The 16,139-nt window shown below is 36.7% G+C and overlaps 7 protein-coding genes across 7 annotated transcripts; 5 read left to right on the top strand and 2 right to left on the bottom strand. All coding sequences in view use genetic code 12, as the record gives it.

The window, feature by feature from the left end:
* Positions 1-177: 177 nt before the first annotated feature.
* DEHA2A08778g (DEHA2A08778p) lies at positions 178-2,604 on the top strand (the record flags this gene model as incomplete). Its single annotated transcript, XM_456710.1, has 1 exon — positions 178-2,604. One exon carries the CDS (start codon positions 178-180, stop codon positions 2,602-2,604), a length of 2,427 nt encoding a protein of 808 aa, XP_456710.2.
* A 553-nt stretch (positions 2,605-3,157) lies between these two features.
* On the top strand, positions 3,158-4,561 carry DEHA2A08756g (DEHA2A08756p; the record flags this gene model as incomplete). Its single annotated transcript, XM_456709.1, has 1 exon — positions 3,158-4,561. One exon carries the CDS (start codon positions 3,158-3,160, stop codon positions 4,559-4,561), a length of 1,404 nt encoding a protein of 467 aa, XP_456709.1.
* A 196-nt stretch (positions 4,562-4,757) lies between these two features.
* DEHA2A08734g (DEHA2A08734p) lies at positions 4,758-5,565 on the bottom strand (the record flags this gene model as incomplete). Its single annotated transcript, XM_456708.1, has 2 exons — positions 4,758-5,494; positions 5,559-5,565. The coding sequence occupies 2 exons, from the start codon at positions 5,563-5,565 to the stop codon at positions 4,758-4,760; spliced, it is 744 nt and encodes a 247-aa protein (XP_456708.1).
* Positions 5,566-5,829: 264 nt separating this feature from the next.
* On the top strand, positions 5,830-7,200 carry DEHA2A08712g (DEHA2A08712p; the record flags this gene model as incomplete). Its single annotated transcript, XM_456707.1, has 1 exon — positions 5,830-7,200. One exon carries the CDS (start codon positions 5,830-5,832, stop codon positions 7,198-7,200), a length of 1,371 nt encoding a protein of 456 aa, XP_456707.2.
* A 346-nt stretch (positions 7,201-7,546) lies between these two features.
* On the top strand, positions 7,547-9,592 carry DEHA2A08690g (DEHA2A08690p; the record flags this gene model as incomplete). Its single annotated transcript, XM_456706.1, has 1 exon — positions 7,547-9,592. One exon carries the CDS (start codon positions 7,547-7,549, stop codon positions 9,590-9,592), a length of 2,046 nt encoding a protein of 681 aa, XP_456706.2.
* A 716-nt stretch (positions 9,593-10,308) lies between these two features.
* Positions 10,309-12,618, top strand: DEHA2A08668g (DEHA2A08668p; the record flags this gene model as incomplete). Its single annotated transcript, XM_456705.2, has 1 exon — positions 10,309-12,618. The coding sequence occupies one exon, from the start codon at positions 10,309-10,311 to the stop codon at positions 12,616-12,618; it is 2,310 nt and encodes a 769-aa protein (XP_456705.2).
* A 145-nt stretch (positions 12,619-12,763) lies between these two features.
* Positions 12,764-15,463, bottom strand: DEHA2A08646g (DEHA2A08646p; the record flags this gene model as incomplete). The annotated part of the gene is made up of 1 exon (XM_456704.1): positions 12,764-15,463. One exon carries the CDS (start codon positions 15,461-15,463, stop codon positions 12,764-12,766), a length of 2,700 nt encoding a protein of 899 aa, XP_456704.2.
* Between the last annotated feature and the right edge of the window lie 676 nt (positions 15,464-16,139).

The following is a 16,139-nucleotide window of genomic DNA, read 5'->3' as shown; positions in this document are numbered from 1 at the left end:
AGTAAGAAGAGACCTAGACTTATTTACAGTGCATCCGGTTCCGTAACTTAACAATATTATTGTGAACTAGTTATAATCCATATTTAAAAGAAGAAAATTTAAAAAAAGACCCACCTTGTATTTTAGAGTTTTTCAACTTGCATTATATTTCCATTTATATCATAAACTAATTTATTAATGACTACCAATTTACAATCTCGTTCGGCATCAGTTTCAAACCAGGGTGATGCTGAAGAACCAAGCTCGTTTTTACCTGGTAAAGCGGGCGCCTCAAAGAATGTTGGCAACAATTTAAGATCGGCATCGATTGGGTCAAGCTTTTTCAATAAGGATGCTTCGAATTTTTTTAATCCCAAGGATGCCGCCAACACAACTTCCAGCTCAATGGATGACGAGTTTGTCAAGGAGACCAATGAGAATCCGCCAAACCCGCCAGCATCGAGCGATTTGGATATTGTTGATGCGTTGGGCACTCTTAACTTAGATGAAGAATTTGAATTGACAAACAAAGATACCGGCAATGCTAAAGAAAAGAAGGGTACACAGTCTTCCAACGAAGCTGCCAAACAAAGAGACACCGCTACCTCCAACACCCCATTCCTGCAACATGCTCAATTCTTATATGCTGGCAATAGTAACACTAACGATGGGAATAACAATTATCATCAACAATTTTATTCCCAATATCCAGCACAACAAGGTTCTTTGACTCCAAACTCGTCAATTGGAACCTTTGTTCCTTCAACATTTGGCCATGTTAACACACCTTCTAGTACATGGAGCAACACGTTTATTCCGTCATCTGCTCCGCCATTTGCATATGGAAATAGTAATGCGGCTAGCGCTAATGCATTGAATGTTAAACCATTTGAGTTACCAGATGATGGGAAATCGAAGGATAAAAGGGCCAACGGAGAAAACGTGATTCCGGGTTTACACCTTCCATTTACTACGACTCCACCTCCATTAGATACGTTTGGAGGAGTTTTAAATTCCCAAATTCCTTTCGGAGCTAACGTACCTATCGGTATGGAATCTTATGGATTCCAAGAGGGTTATAAATTGGCCGAGGGGAGTTCGTCCGAAAGTGAAGTTGAAAATTCCATTCCATCTGATAGGACCAAGGGCTCCTCAAACCAACAACAGTTCATGTCTGGATCCATTCGTATGGACGGTGCACAAGCTGCTTCGGTTAATGAGTACCAACTGATTGTAGGGAATGAAGGTTCTCATAGCAACAATCAGTTTAATAATTTGCCTGACAACTTGAACTTCCCTATGTTGAATGTTGGTCAGATGGTCCCACCATCAGCTCAATCAGGCACACCGAACATGTGGAATCAAATTCCAATGAATTATAATTCGAATGTGAACCTGCAACAACATTCATTTGTGAACAATAGAGTCCCACAGAATCAGGCTATTTCAGGTCAAGGCGTGAATGGTGGTCGTTTTAACAATAATGGTAATCACAACAATAATAATAACCGTCGTAATCATTATAATTCAAACGATGGTATGAATGTTCATCGTAAAATGCATATAAATAATAAAAGAAAGGGTGATGATGCATCAAAGTATACAAATGCCAAATTAGAAGACTTCACAGGTCAAATATACTCGTTATGTAAGGATCAACATGGTTGTCGTTTCTTACAACGTCAGTTAGATTTAGGCCGTGAAGCTGCATCTAATCCAAATGCCGACTTAGAGAACACACAGATATTAACCAATGACATTGCCGCAACCATGATTTTTAACGAGATTTACTTGAAGATCATTGAGCTAATGACTGATCCATTTGGAAACTATCTTATTCAAAAATTGTTTGAAAATGTATCTGCTGATCAGAGAATTATTTTAGTCAAGAACGCCTCCCCAGAATTCATTAGAATTGCTTTGGACCCTCACGGTACCCGTGCATTGCAGAAGTTGATTGAATGTATCACAACTGAAGAGGAATCACGATTGATTATAAATTCTTTGTCTCCACGTATTGTGGCACTTTCGAGGGATTTGAATGGTAATCATGTTGTTCAAAAATGCTTGCAAAGATTGAAACCCGAAGAGAACCAATTCATTTTTGAAACTGCTTCGTTACACTGCAATGAAATTGCAACTCATAGACATGGTTGTTGCGTTTTACAAAGGTGTTTGGATCATGGTAATCTTGCCCAACGTAAACAATTATCATTGAAGGTCGCAGAGAATGCTACGAATTTATCGTTAGATCCATTTGGTAATTATGTTGTACAATATGTATTATCTAGAGGTGACGATGAATCGATCAGAATAATCTTAGACCATATTAAGGCAAATGTTGTTTCATTGTCGTTACACAAATTTGGCTCTAATGTTATTGAAAAGTCTTTAAGAATTAATAAATTGACTGACAGTTTGATTGATGTCTTATTATTAAACAAGGAGAGGTTCAGTGAAATGTTAAATGATGCATTCGGTAACTATGTTCTTCAAACAAGTTTAGATGTTGCTAATGTTAGAGACTTGGGCAAGTTATCTCAGGCATTACAACCTTTATTACCAAATATTAAAAATACTCCACATGGAAGAAGAATTATGATTAAAATTCAAAACATCTTATAGATGATATGTAAAACACTCAGAGAAATAGAAGAGAACAAATTGTATTTTAGTTTGTATATTAACTTTATTTTTATCTTCATATTTGTTTATATTATATTTGTATATAAAGCTCATATTATTAATATTATAAATATTTATCTAAATTGCAGATGTAATGAATTGATTTGGCTAAGATAGTGACAATTTGGCTAATGTAAGTTGTAGAATTATAACGAGTAGAGAACTACCTACTAGATGATTATGTTAACCTAAGTTGATATGTAAAATTACCATTCAATTATATGATCATGATACTTAATACATACTATAAGAGAATAAACATTCTAGAATAAAGAATCTGTCGTATAGGGATATTTTCAATATCTTAGAGCCTATACGACGGTTTTTTTGTTTATAGTAACCGGCTTCTTGGTTGCTCGCTTAGCATTTTTAATTTTTCAGTATTTTCGTCCCTATTGTTTTGATCTAGTTTAGCAAAGGAAAGTCGATCATCTATTGAATTGTTTATTCTTAATTTCTTTAGTAATTGATAATAAATATTTTGTTGTCGACTATGTCAAGTGATGAAGATATAACTACCCCATTGGTAGAAGAAAGAAGAGAAGTCAAGCCAGGCTATCTCCCAAAAGAAGAAATTGAATGGGAATTCGGTGGACCAGTTGGTGCACTTGGTATGATGGTAGGGTTTCCACTTTTAATGTATTATATGTGGATTAGTGCACAATTCTACGATGGTAAACCAGCATGGCCAGCGGAAAATCAAACGTGGAAAGAGTTTGTTGCTGGAGACTTGTTCCAGTATTTTGTTAAATACGGAATACCATCCTTCAAGTCGTGGTTTATTTTTACCTTGTTTATCTTGGTCCAAGCTGCGTTTTACTTAACCTTGCCAGGTATCTGGACCAAGGGTCAACCATTGACTCATTTAAACAATAAGCAATTGCCATATTACTGTAATGCCATCTGGTCATTCTACACATCTCTTGCAATTGCACTTGTGTTGCACTTCACCGGCCTTTTCAGATTGACCTACATTTTGAGTCATTTCGGTGAAATAATGACTACTGCTATTATTTATGGGTTGACTTTACCAGTTATCTTGTACTTAGTATGCATTCATGTTACTGGTGATTACCATCGTATGACTGGTAACCATATTTATGATATTTTTATGGGGGCTCCTTTAAACCCAAGACTTGGTAAGTATTTGGATTTTAAGATGTTCTTCGAAGTTAGAATTCCATGGTTCATCTTATTCTTCTTGACCTTAGCGTTGAATTTAAAACAATTTGAGGAATATGGCTATGTTTCTCCACAAGCGTTGTTTGTTTTATTGGCACATTGGTTATACGCTAACGCCTGTGCAAAAGGTGAAGAATTGATTGTTCCTACCTGGGATATGGCTTACGAAAAATTCGGATTTATGTTACTCTTCTGGAACATTGCTGGTGTTCCATTCACTTATTGTCATTGCACTTTGTATTTGGCTTATCACGATCCAAAAGAATACCAATGGTCAATCGGATACAATATCGCCATTTATGTTATACTTTTAGTTGCATATTACTTCTTTGACACTGGTAACCGTCAAAAGAACAGTTTCAGAAGACAAATGGCTGGTAACACTTCTATTCGTAAGACTTTCCCATATTTGCCTTACTCCGATTTGGAAAACCCTAAGTACATCAAGTGTGCTAATGGTTCCTACTTACTTACCGATGGTTGGTACGTATATGCACGTAAAATGCATTACACTGCAGACTATACTCAATCTCTTACTTGGGGTTTAATTTGTGGTTTTGCTTCACCATTCCCTTGGTTTTTCCCCGTCTTTTTCTTGATCGTTTTAATTCACAGAGCCCTTAGAGATACGAGAAAGTGTGAGAGAAAGTACGGTGAAGATTGGGATAGATACTTGGAAGCTTGTCCATACATGTTTATTCCTTACGTCTGGTAAGCATACATATTACAAATGTCTAGAGTTGAAAAAGAAAAGGCATGTAAGTGTCGGTACCCTTATTTTATAGTCTTGATTCTTATATCTAGATAAAAAAATTTCTACAATAAAAATGAACATCAAATATATCTATTCGTAACAAAATTTAATTAAGCATTCAGGTAATACTACATGGTTAATGAATTAAAATGAAAGATTAATCTTGTTCAGCAATAGTGACCAACCTTTCATCTATTTCTTCTGGATTTAAAATGCGGAAACCTTCTTCAGTAGCAACTCCAATTTCAATATCATTTTTTCTAAAATCAGTGCCTAATACTGAACTCAAAGCAGTAATAGCAAATTCAACCGTATCTTTCCAGTCACCTTTTACATGCTCTATCTTCTTAAATTTCTTTTCTAAATAAGTCGTTGCTTCTTGTTGCTTTGGTCCAGTGGCAACGGCCTTAACACCAGTATAATAACCAGCAGGATCACACTTGAAGATTTGTGATCCCCTATCCTCATCTTCAAAATCAACTTGACAGAATGTCAATGCAACACCCAATGGTCTCATGTAAGCTCTTTGAGTGTATAATTGGGATAAGTTTGCCATTCTTTTAGCCAAACTTTCTACGGGCATTTCATATCCATATTTGTAGCGAAATTCGGCAGCCTCTGAACGTGCTCTCAATGCCTGTGCTCTGGCATCTGCAATCGAACCAGTAGCAACTAATCCAATCGACGGTGTGATTTTGAAAATATAGGACACGGTCTCTGGATCCAATAACTTATCTGGGATCTTTTTTTGCGAGATAAGAACAGCAGAGTCCTTACCTGTTACTCCAATGGAGGTAATATTAGATGAATTGATTGCTTTGAATGCATATTCTACTTGATATAATCTTCCTTCTGGCGAAAAGATTGTAATATGTCTATCAAAACCTGCAGAACCTATTATGACCGTTAGTACGTGGTTCATGCCATAATTTGATTAAAAACAAAAAGATTTACTTACCTGACATATTGAATATTCTTAAGATATATACTTATTAGTGAAGTTCTTTATAAAGTCAACGTTCAAGTTTGATTTATAGATAGAAATTGATATCAAGGTGGTCTTGAGTGGCAATATAGACAAAATATATGTCGCATTATTCACGACATAATTCTAACTGAATGTCGCACATAATTAAAGGTTTTTCTTTACCATATGAACCTGATATTCATTAAAGATTGTGTTATTATAAGCTATTAGAATCGTAAACGTGATTGTTGTATAGTACAGTATGTCTATACCAGCAAATCAAAGTCCGACATTCACGAAAGACAAGAAAACACAGGAAAATACCCCATTATATTTGGCAAATTCAACATCTAAACTTCCCAATGTTTCATACCATTACAACCCACAAGTGAGCCAATATCATTTTGGACCTCATCACCCGATGAAGCCGTTCCGGTTGATGCTTACAGACCATTTGGTTATATCATATAAATTGTATGAACAGATGGACCTCTATACTCCCCGCCGGGCTACGAAAGAGGAATTATTGGAATTTCATGCAGAGGATTACATAGATTTTTTACAGACGATAACGCCGGAGAAGACATTAAAGATGAGCGACCAAAAGCTAGCGCAGTTTAATATAGGGGATGATTGCCCGGTTTTTGATGGGATATACGATTACTCATCGATATACGCGGGAGCGTCTTTAGATGCGCTGAGGAAATTGATCAGTGGGATGTCAGATATAGCAATAAACTGGTCCGGAGGGTTACATCACGCGAAGAAGTTCGAGCCTAGTGGATTTTGTTATGTAAATGATATTGTTTTGAGTATTATTAATTTATTGCGAGTGCACCCGAGGGTAATGTACATTGATATTGATTTGCATCATGGTGACGGGGTTCAAGAAGCATTCTACGTGACTGACAGAGTGATGACAGTTTCGTTCCACAAATATAATGGTGAATTTTTCCCGGGTACCGGTTCTGTTGACGAAACAGGGCTTGGAAAAGGGAAGAATTATGCAGTGAATGTTCCTTTAAAAGATGGAATAGATGACGATTCATATATAAGGTTATTTAAGCTGATTATGGAACCTTTGATAACGAAATTTCAACCAACATGCATAGTACAACAGTGTGGAGCCGATTCCTTGGGATACGACCGATTGGGATGCTTTAATTTGAATATTAGGGCGCATGGTGAATGTGTTAAATACATAAAGTCTTTTGGAATTCCTATGCTTGTTTTAGGGGGTGGTGGATACACTCCTAGAAATGTCTCAAGATTATGGTGTTATGAGACGTCTGTATTGAATGATGTGACCTTAGATCATACCATTCCGAATTATCTACCAACGCATGATTGGTTTGGACCGGATTACTCTTTGCATCCTCAATTAGATGGTAGGATAGATAATAAAAACTCCAAGAAATACTTGGAGAGCGTGAAGCAAGAGGTTTTAGAGCAATTGAGATATCTAACATATGCTCCATCAGTTCAAATGCAAGAAATCCCTCCTGACATAACGGGTCTTACCGAAGAGGAAGAAGACATAATAAAGGAATTGAATTCCATGAACGACGATAAGGATGTAAGAATCATGAAAAATATAAAGGATGAAGCCAGAAGTAGCGAAATGGTTAACTAATTCAAAAATTTAACCCTGTATAATAGTCTAGTTAAATTAGATATCTGTATTATTAGCTATATATTAATTATAACATAGTGTAAGCGATGTAAAAGCCGTTAAACTAATCGACGGAAAAATTCAAAATTCTGCGCCCTTTAGATAATGTGAATCGCTAAATACAGCATTTTTGCCTACTTGACATCCCAATTAGATAAGGAGATCTTTACAACAATCTTTTTACATATAGAACATATAGAAATCGATTTAATATATCGAGATTTTAATTGACCATAATATTCGATGAATACACTTAATAAATTATAAATCAAGTCCTGTGAAATAAAAAAATTGTCCCTGGATTTCAATGGATATATCAACACTATCTATAGAAAATGATCCTAAGTCCAATAGGAAGGTAATTAATAAAACGTACCGCATTACAAAAAAGATAGGGCAAGGTCAGTTTGGTAAGGTTTTACTAGCTGAGAATATAGGAAAGCATAATGTTCAGAAATCATGCACAACCGTTGCTATAAAGACTATAAACCGACTCGATAAGACGAGATTGATCACCAAAACGTACCTCAATCATACAACCAAAATAAAGAGAGAAATACAGATTATGAAAGAATGTAATCACCCTAATGTCGTGAAATTATACCAAGTAATAGATGACCTTAAATATGACAAAATTCTTTTGGTGTTGGAGTATTGTCCGTTTGGAGAAATAGATTGGAAAAAATACAACCATTATAATGAAAAGTACAATAAAAAAGATGGAATAACGCTAAATAAGATTCTACGTGATGTTGTAAATGGATTAGAGTACCTTCATGACTATAAAAAGATTGTACATAGAGATCTAAAGCCATCTAACTTACTAATCAGTGCTGATAAAACGATTAAGATATCCGATTTTGGTGTGAGTTTGATTTTAGAGAACAACGCCAATGATGATAAGGAATTAGGTAAAAGCATGGGAACACCAGCATTTTTTGCTCCTGAATTATGCCAATTTGTCAACAATAGGTTATCAATGATTAACGATAGTTTTAAAGCAAAGAATAAGATTGATTCGAGAATTGACTTATGGTCCTTAGGTGTAATATTATACTGCTTGATTTTCAATGATCTACCGTTTAATGGGTTTAATGAGTTTGGATTATTCAAGAATATTGTTAACAAAGATTTGAAGTTTCCTCGGGTTAGGAGTACAACTCATACTACTAAAAATGATCTTAAAGAACTAAACTTATTAAAAGATTTGATAGAGAAATTATTAACGAAGGATCCCACGAAGCGAATCACACTAGAAAAAGTAAAACAACATGGATTTACGATATTTGATATAACACCGAGTGAACAAGACACATTTCAGGATTTCAATCGTCAAATCATACGACAGGATGGAAGTTTAACAACAAAGATAAAGAGACTTTTTGTAAGCAAACCAGAATCACCAGTATCGCCCAAGCTTCCAGTTGATAAACCAGAACCAAATGCTGATGCCCTTGAGCCAGTGGACGATTTGCTTGATTCGTATTTTGATGATTCATCATCGTTAGGGTCGTATGAAGAAACCACTGAAATTGATACGACGAATTTATTAGAGTCATTGGAGACTAAAGAAAGTACTCCACCGGTAGAAAATAAACCGAACAATCTATTGAACTTAGAATTCTTATCAAAAGATAATAAGAGTCATAAGCGTACTAATAAGAACACTCCATCGCCACTACAATTAAGCCAGCCTCTGCCTCAGCCATATGCATCGAGATCGGCTTCATCATCATCGAGCCATTTCCAGTCACCACTATCTCCAAGTTCGCCTATAGCTAATGCTGTTACTATTGGCGCCGACTCTCCTTCATCCATCAAGTCCATGTTTAGTCCTTCTAAAAGGTTTTTTGCAAGGAATAAGAGCAAGGAATTGGCTAGTCCTAATAAGAAAACCCATACAATAAGCTCGTTATCGAACACTTCGTCACTAAAATCAAAGAACAGTGATAAGAAAACCGCGGTCTACAACGATCTCATGGAACCACCACCTATTTTTGGTACTACAAGTTCATTGTCAAGTACGAATCAGTCTCCCTCATCGACGTGCTCCCGTAAGAACTCCATTTCGTCTCTGAAATCAAGTGGACTAAGCAGAATTACAAGCTCTAGTTCTTCGTTGAATTTAAATGCATATTTGACTGATGATGCTTACTCCCTATCGTCGATGAAAGACCCTGCCATCACAGAGAACTCCAAGGGAAATAATAATAAAGCTTCTAATAATAGCCATCAGGGCGTAACCGATGATGATCCTGATGAAGATGTGGATGAGACATTAATCCTTCCTGATCACGAGCAATCTGATATGAAACATTATTCAAGTATGTCTGATTTCCTAGATAGAATCTAACAATGTACATAGCAACAAGATGCAAGACCTTATTTATTTGCCGTAGATGACCATTAGGCCAATTCATTATGCACCAGCCTCATTAGAAGTAAGATTATTTTTTAAATTCACATATTTAACGTGTCTCTACGTATAAGCGATCATGTAATAGAACCATTGGTTCGTTTTTGGTAACATTTCCTGTTTGAACAGAAGAATCAGGAATAAAGCCGAATCAATTTGGTGATAAATCTTTCCTAATAGAAAACGTTTGTAAACAAAAACAAACACAGAACGCGAATTTATTTAATTGCTATAGTAAAAGACGGAGATTCGAAGCTCTTTAGGTGAAGCATTGCATCAAAAAGAATTAATAAATGCATAATTGTTCATTGTGAAGTGTGAGATAGTTTCATATGAATCTTTACTAGTAGGCAAAAATAGTTATAGAGTTAGATCTGACTAAGAATTACAAGCAATTAACGTCAATAGGAATTCAGGTGCTCTTTTCAAAAGTGATCAATCTTTATACGCTATTGTTAAGGTACTAAACGTGGCACAAGCTTACATTGTGTATCCTGATTCAATTGCCGAACTATAGTGAGATACATATTCGTCGCAATATTGATTTTACAAAGGTGGGTTACGCATTCTAATTATTGTTTGATTGACCAAAATTGTTTTAGGGAGAAATTGAATCTAAATATATATTCTTTTGATCTCCCTGTATCAACATTATGAAAGACGGGAGTGATGATATGATAAGTGATAATCTGGCGGGCTTGAATCATCATACGAGTGTTAGTAGAAAGGCAAGATTTATGGATTCCAGAAGTACAACGACGAAAAGGGATCGACCACTAAGTAGCTATTTTGATTCACCGTCAAATACAAAGCCTATCGAAGCCTCAGACTATTTTAGTTTGAAGGGAGATGGAATCAATCATCTTCATATCAATGATGAACGTGAAGATAAAGACGAGGACAGTCATGAATTTACTTCTCCACTAGTTAATAGGAAACCATTTAGAAATTTGAGTAATTTCGTTAACAATCTCGAATTCACTGGTATGAAGAAGAAATTGGCTTCGTCAAAGAAAAGTTTGACTAGATCTATGACTCTGGTAGCCAAATATTCTAATAAGGAACGTGAAAAGAAGGAAGATGAAGTAGAGAAGAAACTCCAAAATGAACTGGATGATGTTACGAATAATGAACCGAATATCATTGGTGGATCGCCCACCCAGATGGTTCCTAGAAACAAAAGTATACGTAGGATTCATTCAATGTGCCAAACCACCAAAGAGAAGGAGACTTACAACATGGAAGATAATTCCCATTTACCCAAAACTACGATCAATACCTTCAAGGTAGATAACGACTTATTACCAAGAATTAATGAAGATGAACTATTCAGAATTTTAAATGGGGACTATAAGGAGGAATTTGATGAATATGTAGTAATTGATTGCAGATTCAATTACGAATACGATGGAGGTCATATAATGAATGCAATTAATATCACTTCTCAGCAAGGCTTGGAAGAGAGATTTATCAGGAACAATACCAATGATTCTTCGAAAAGACGACTCTACATTTTTCATTGTGAGTTTAGTATTTTTAGGAGTCCAACAATGGCATCACATCTTAGAAAATGTGATAGAATTTTGAATAGTAATAATTATCCAAAATTAACTTATCCTGACATAGTGGTACTCGAGGGTGGCTATAAAGGATTTTACGACAAGTACAAATCGCATTGCTATCCTCAAGCTTATATTGAAATGAAAGATGTCAACCATCAAAAAACTTGCGAATTAGAAATGGGAAAGGTAAGACAAGCCAACAAGTTGCCCAGGGCTAAGTCTTATAATCATTTCTTGGGAAATAATTCTCTTTCAAATACTCATAATAGATCGAATTCCTTTACAACAATAACATCCCATGCCGAAAATTTAAAAATTTTAAAAAGACAGAGGTCAACTTCAAAATTCAATTTGAGCAATAATGATACTGACAATGAAATATCCATACCAGGTACCCAGGATTTGCTGGATAATAGATTGACAAGGGCTTCAACATTTACATATACCCCGTCCATATTCAATTCGTCGCCAGCAAATAGTCCTAACATCATGAGCAACCGTGGAATGGATAGTGATTTTCAACCCCCATCAGCCTTATTTAAACTGGGTGGCCACCAGAAGTCTTTCTCAAATTCATCAAACTTTTCATCTTCATCGATCTCAATTAATTCATCGTCATCATCGATATGTTCTGACTTAGCATTTTCATCCACGGATTCTTTAACAGATTCGTATTCATCACCAGTTGGTGAAATGCCAGAGTTTTTCGAACCAAAGGGACATAATTTAACAAGCTATTTGAAGATGAACACAAATAATAGTTTCTACAATCATTTGCATGCGAACAAACCATCCTTAATAAAACCAATAAGCAGAAAACCATCCGGTCCAATTCCTCAATTACCGGCACAGCAAAGAAATATAATATCAAGTTCCAGTATCAATGCATCTACTACATCCGATACGACTATTGTACATCAGAATTCGAAGAATTTACCAAATTCATCCTTCAAATTTCCACTTTCATCTAATTCAAAAAATAAAGCATCACGTAATTTATCTCGAATTAATACTAATACAAAACATTTAAGCAATTCATCATTATCTAATATTTTTGCTGTGCCAACTGCAGCATCATCTCCTATAATGAATTCCCCATTATCGACGGCGACTCCAATTTCAACCACAGATTCATCGAAAAGTCACTTATCTATCATTGATCCAATCAATGATACTCCTGTTGACTTTTCAGTACCCAGTTCAGCTAAAAGACCTTTTCATCCAAGAAGGAGATCAGGCTCGATTTTATCATCAGGTGGAGGAATACATAGATTTCTAGATTTAGATATTGATGAAGTGGAAGAAGAGGAAGAAGAAATTACTGAGGATAATGACAGAACACTTACCGACATCAAATTGAATAAGATATCAGATTTTATTCAAAAGAGCCCATTCAATTAGCACTAGCATTCCCTATTATATATACAATATCACTGCATTTTGCTACCGGTATAATTAGTTTAAATATAATAAATATCATTAAACATATATTTGATTTTCTTCAAGAATTATAAACGGAAGATAACTAGATTGAGAGCAAGCTAGCTTAGATCTTAGCCTTGTTATTAATTAACTTAATAGCAGCGTTGTTAATTGCAATAGTCTTTCTTTCAACAACGTGGACTTGGAAGATAACAATATCACCTTGCTTCCAAGCAAGAACCTTAAGAGTTTCACCTGGGAAGACAATACCAGTAAATCTACCCTTAATTTCGTCGAATGGACCAAACTTATCCAATAAGACCTTAGCAGACATACCATAAGTACACATACCGTGTAAAATTGGCTTATCAAAGTTGGCACCCTTAGCAAATTCTGGATCAAGATGTAATGGGTTTCTGTCACCATTTAATCTGTATAATGATGCTTGATGTTCACTAATCTTAACATCAATAGTAAAATCTGGAGAAGAATTTGGAGCATTGAATTGCTTAGTAGCAAATGCTTTTCTGTCACCGTAAACCTTAGTTTCACCCTCACACTTTCTGATGAAGTAAGTAGCTTCATTTGTGAAAAGAAGTTCTCCAGTCTTTGCATCAACAGTCTTCAGACCATGAACGACAATACTATTAGTACCCTTTTGAGTAACAGCTAATGGCTTGAACTCGGTTAACATTGAAGCTTCAGTTGGAATTGGGTACTTCTCGACCTTAAGATAATGCTCACCATGTAACAAGTACATTGGGTTGAAGTTCTTTAACAACTTAGCGAATGAATGAGTAGACTTACCTGACAAGAAAGTAACAAGATGTCCAAATGTTGGGATAACTTGGAAATCACTGTCATTTTCATAAACATATTTCAATTCATGAGAGTTTGCACCAATACCAATATTGTATAAGATAACCTCTCTGTCACCGTAAGTATACGTTCTTTCATTTACATCGTCTTCGTCATCACTGTCATCATCATCTTCATCATCTTCATCGTCATCATCATCTCCAACAGCACTAAGGATGGCCATAGATGAGTCCTCAGTAGATCTTGGGTTGAATGTGCCAGTTGAGAAATCAATAACATCCTTGATATGATCTCTAACGAATTCAGGCGCAGTGTGTTCATCTTTTGAAACAGCACCCTTAGCTCTTTGCCATCTGGTGTTACCTATCCAGCCACCACCGACTTCGAATAATTCACCGGTTACAGGGACATCATCAGAGGCTAAATAGACTAATAATGGAGCAACTTGATCTGGGTGAAACAAATTCTTGTCATCTTCATTGAAGATAGTTAAAGTCATGGCAGTCTCAGCGTGTGGAGCAACAGCATTAACCTTAATGTTGTTCTTAGCACCTTCAATAGCAAGGGTTCTAGAGAGACCAATGATAGCAGCCTTAGCAGAAGCATAGTTGGCTTGACCGAAGTTACCGTATATACCTGATGTAGAAGTAATATTAATAACTCTACCAGACTTCTTCTCCAAGAAGTGTGGCCATGCTAACCTGACTAAGTTGAAGGTACCAAATAAGTGAACCTTTTGGACAATTTCCCAGTCAGCATCGCTCATCTTGGCGAAAGACTTGTCTCTTAACACACCGGCATTGTTGACTAAAACGTCAATGGTACCGTATTTGTTAATTACGTTATCAATGATGGCTTGCGAGTCGGAAGCAACATCATGCTTATCACCATGGGCTTCACCACCACTCTTAATAATTTCGTCCACAACTTTAGAAGGATCCTTGAAATCGTTAACAACGACCTTGGCACCATACTTAGCAAACCATAAGGCGTAGTCTCTACCTAAACCAGCACCAGCACCGGTAATCAAAACAACCTTACCCTTCAAGGAAACGGTTGGAGCACCAGATACGTCATTCGCTGGCAATTTATTCGCAGCTGTTATTAATGACTTGTAATCGTTCAACATAAATGGATGTTGGTTCTTTAACAATTCTGGCTTCTTAGAGTCATCAAAGTCCATGATTTCGTTGAATCTCTTTGCGACAGCTTCAGCAGTGAATGTTTCATCTGGCTTGAAGAGAGCACCACCGGATCTTTCCCATCTGATTTGGCCGAAAAAACCAGCAGCCACTTCAAAGATTTGACCGCTCAATTCGTTGGCGTCACTAGTCAAGTATAACACCAATGGAGCAACCTTTGCAGGCGATAATTGTTCCAAAACAGGTGGCGGTAAGATCGATTCAGTCATTCTTGATCTAGCAAGTGGTGCAATGGTGTTGGCCTTGATGTTGTATTTTTCACCTTCCTTAGCCAAGGTTTCAGCAAACGAGGCTAACCCTAACTTGGCGGCGGAGTAATTGGCCTGTCCAAAGTTACCGTACAAACCTGCTGGAGAAGCAGTATTAAGCACTCTACCGTACTGTTGTTTTCTGAAGTATGGCCATGCAGCTTGTGTCACTTTGTAAGCACCATTAAGATGGACATCGATAACAAACTTGAAGTCCTTTTCTTGCATCTTCTTGAACGAAGCATCTCTTAAAACACCAGCGTTGTTGACAATGATATGCACAGTACCGAAACTCTTGACGGCGGTTTCAATAATTTTGGCCCCGTCTAACACATTGTTATAATCAGCAACGGCAATTCCACCGGCCTTCTTGATTTCTTCAACAACATCGTCCGCGGCGCTTGAGTTGCCACCGTCTCCCTTAAGCGATCCACCTAAATCGTTGACAACAACCTTAGCGCCTCTCTTAGCGTATTCTAAACAGTATTGTTTACCAAGACCACCCCCGGCTCCGGTAACGACAACAACCTTATCTTTAAATGATATTTCTGACATTTCTTGATCTAACTTATAATAAAATGAATTGTTAAGTTCCTTGCCGCTCAATTCAATTATTACTATAGCACTGTAAAATTGATACCTTTGAATTTCTGAAGCAATTTGTCTTCTTTATATTTAAATCATTTGCGGGGTTGAGCTCGGCCTGTGAAGAGAATCGAATTGACACCGGTTGGAAAATTACAACCAGGACTCCTTCCCCGGACTTATGCTTGTATAACCGAGGAATTAGCTACATACAACGAGGTCTAGTGTGGCCGTTTATGCAAATCTACATGGTTGCTGGTCAGATGATACGATATGTAGGACGCTTAAGTATCTAGGAGGCCTGTTACAATAACTGTTATTGATAGGATCGATACCTATGAAAGTGTCAATTCTAATAACCATATACTACCCACTACGGAACTGTGGTACGCAGCGGTGAGACTCTGGATAGATTTCACGGTTCCACGGTTCCGTAAGACATAACTCCATTGGTAGTGGAGTTGTGGTAAGGTATAATTGAAATACCGAGGTTGGCACGGAAGTGATAGCCGCGGACTAAGGGTTCGAAAAAATAGGTGGTGGGGAGAGGTGTAGGGATGCGAATTAGGTCAGGAGAGAGGATCGAACCCCCGATAATGACTTTGGTTCGAATCTGGGATACGCGCGTTTCGGGGCCATCAGAAGA

The sequence above is a fragment of the Debaryomyces hansenii genome, assembly GCF_000006445.2.
Source record: "Debaryomyces hansenii CBS767 chromosome A complete sequence".
NCBI classification, from domain to species: domain Eukaryota; kingdom Fungi; phylum Ascomycota; class Pichiomycetes; order Serinales; family Debaryomycetaceae; genus Debaryomyces; species Debaryomyces hansenii.
This window is presented reverse-complemented; position numbering and strand designations above follow the sequence as displayed.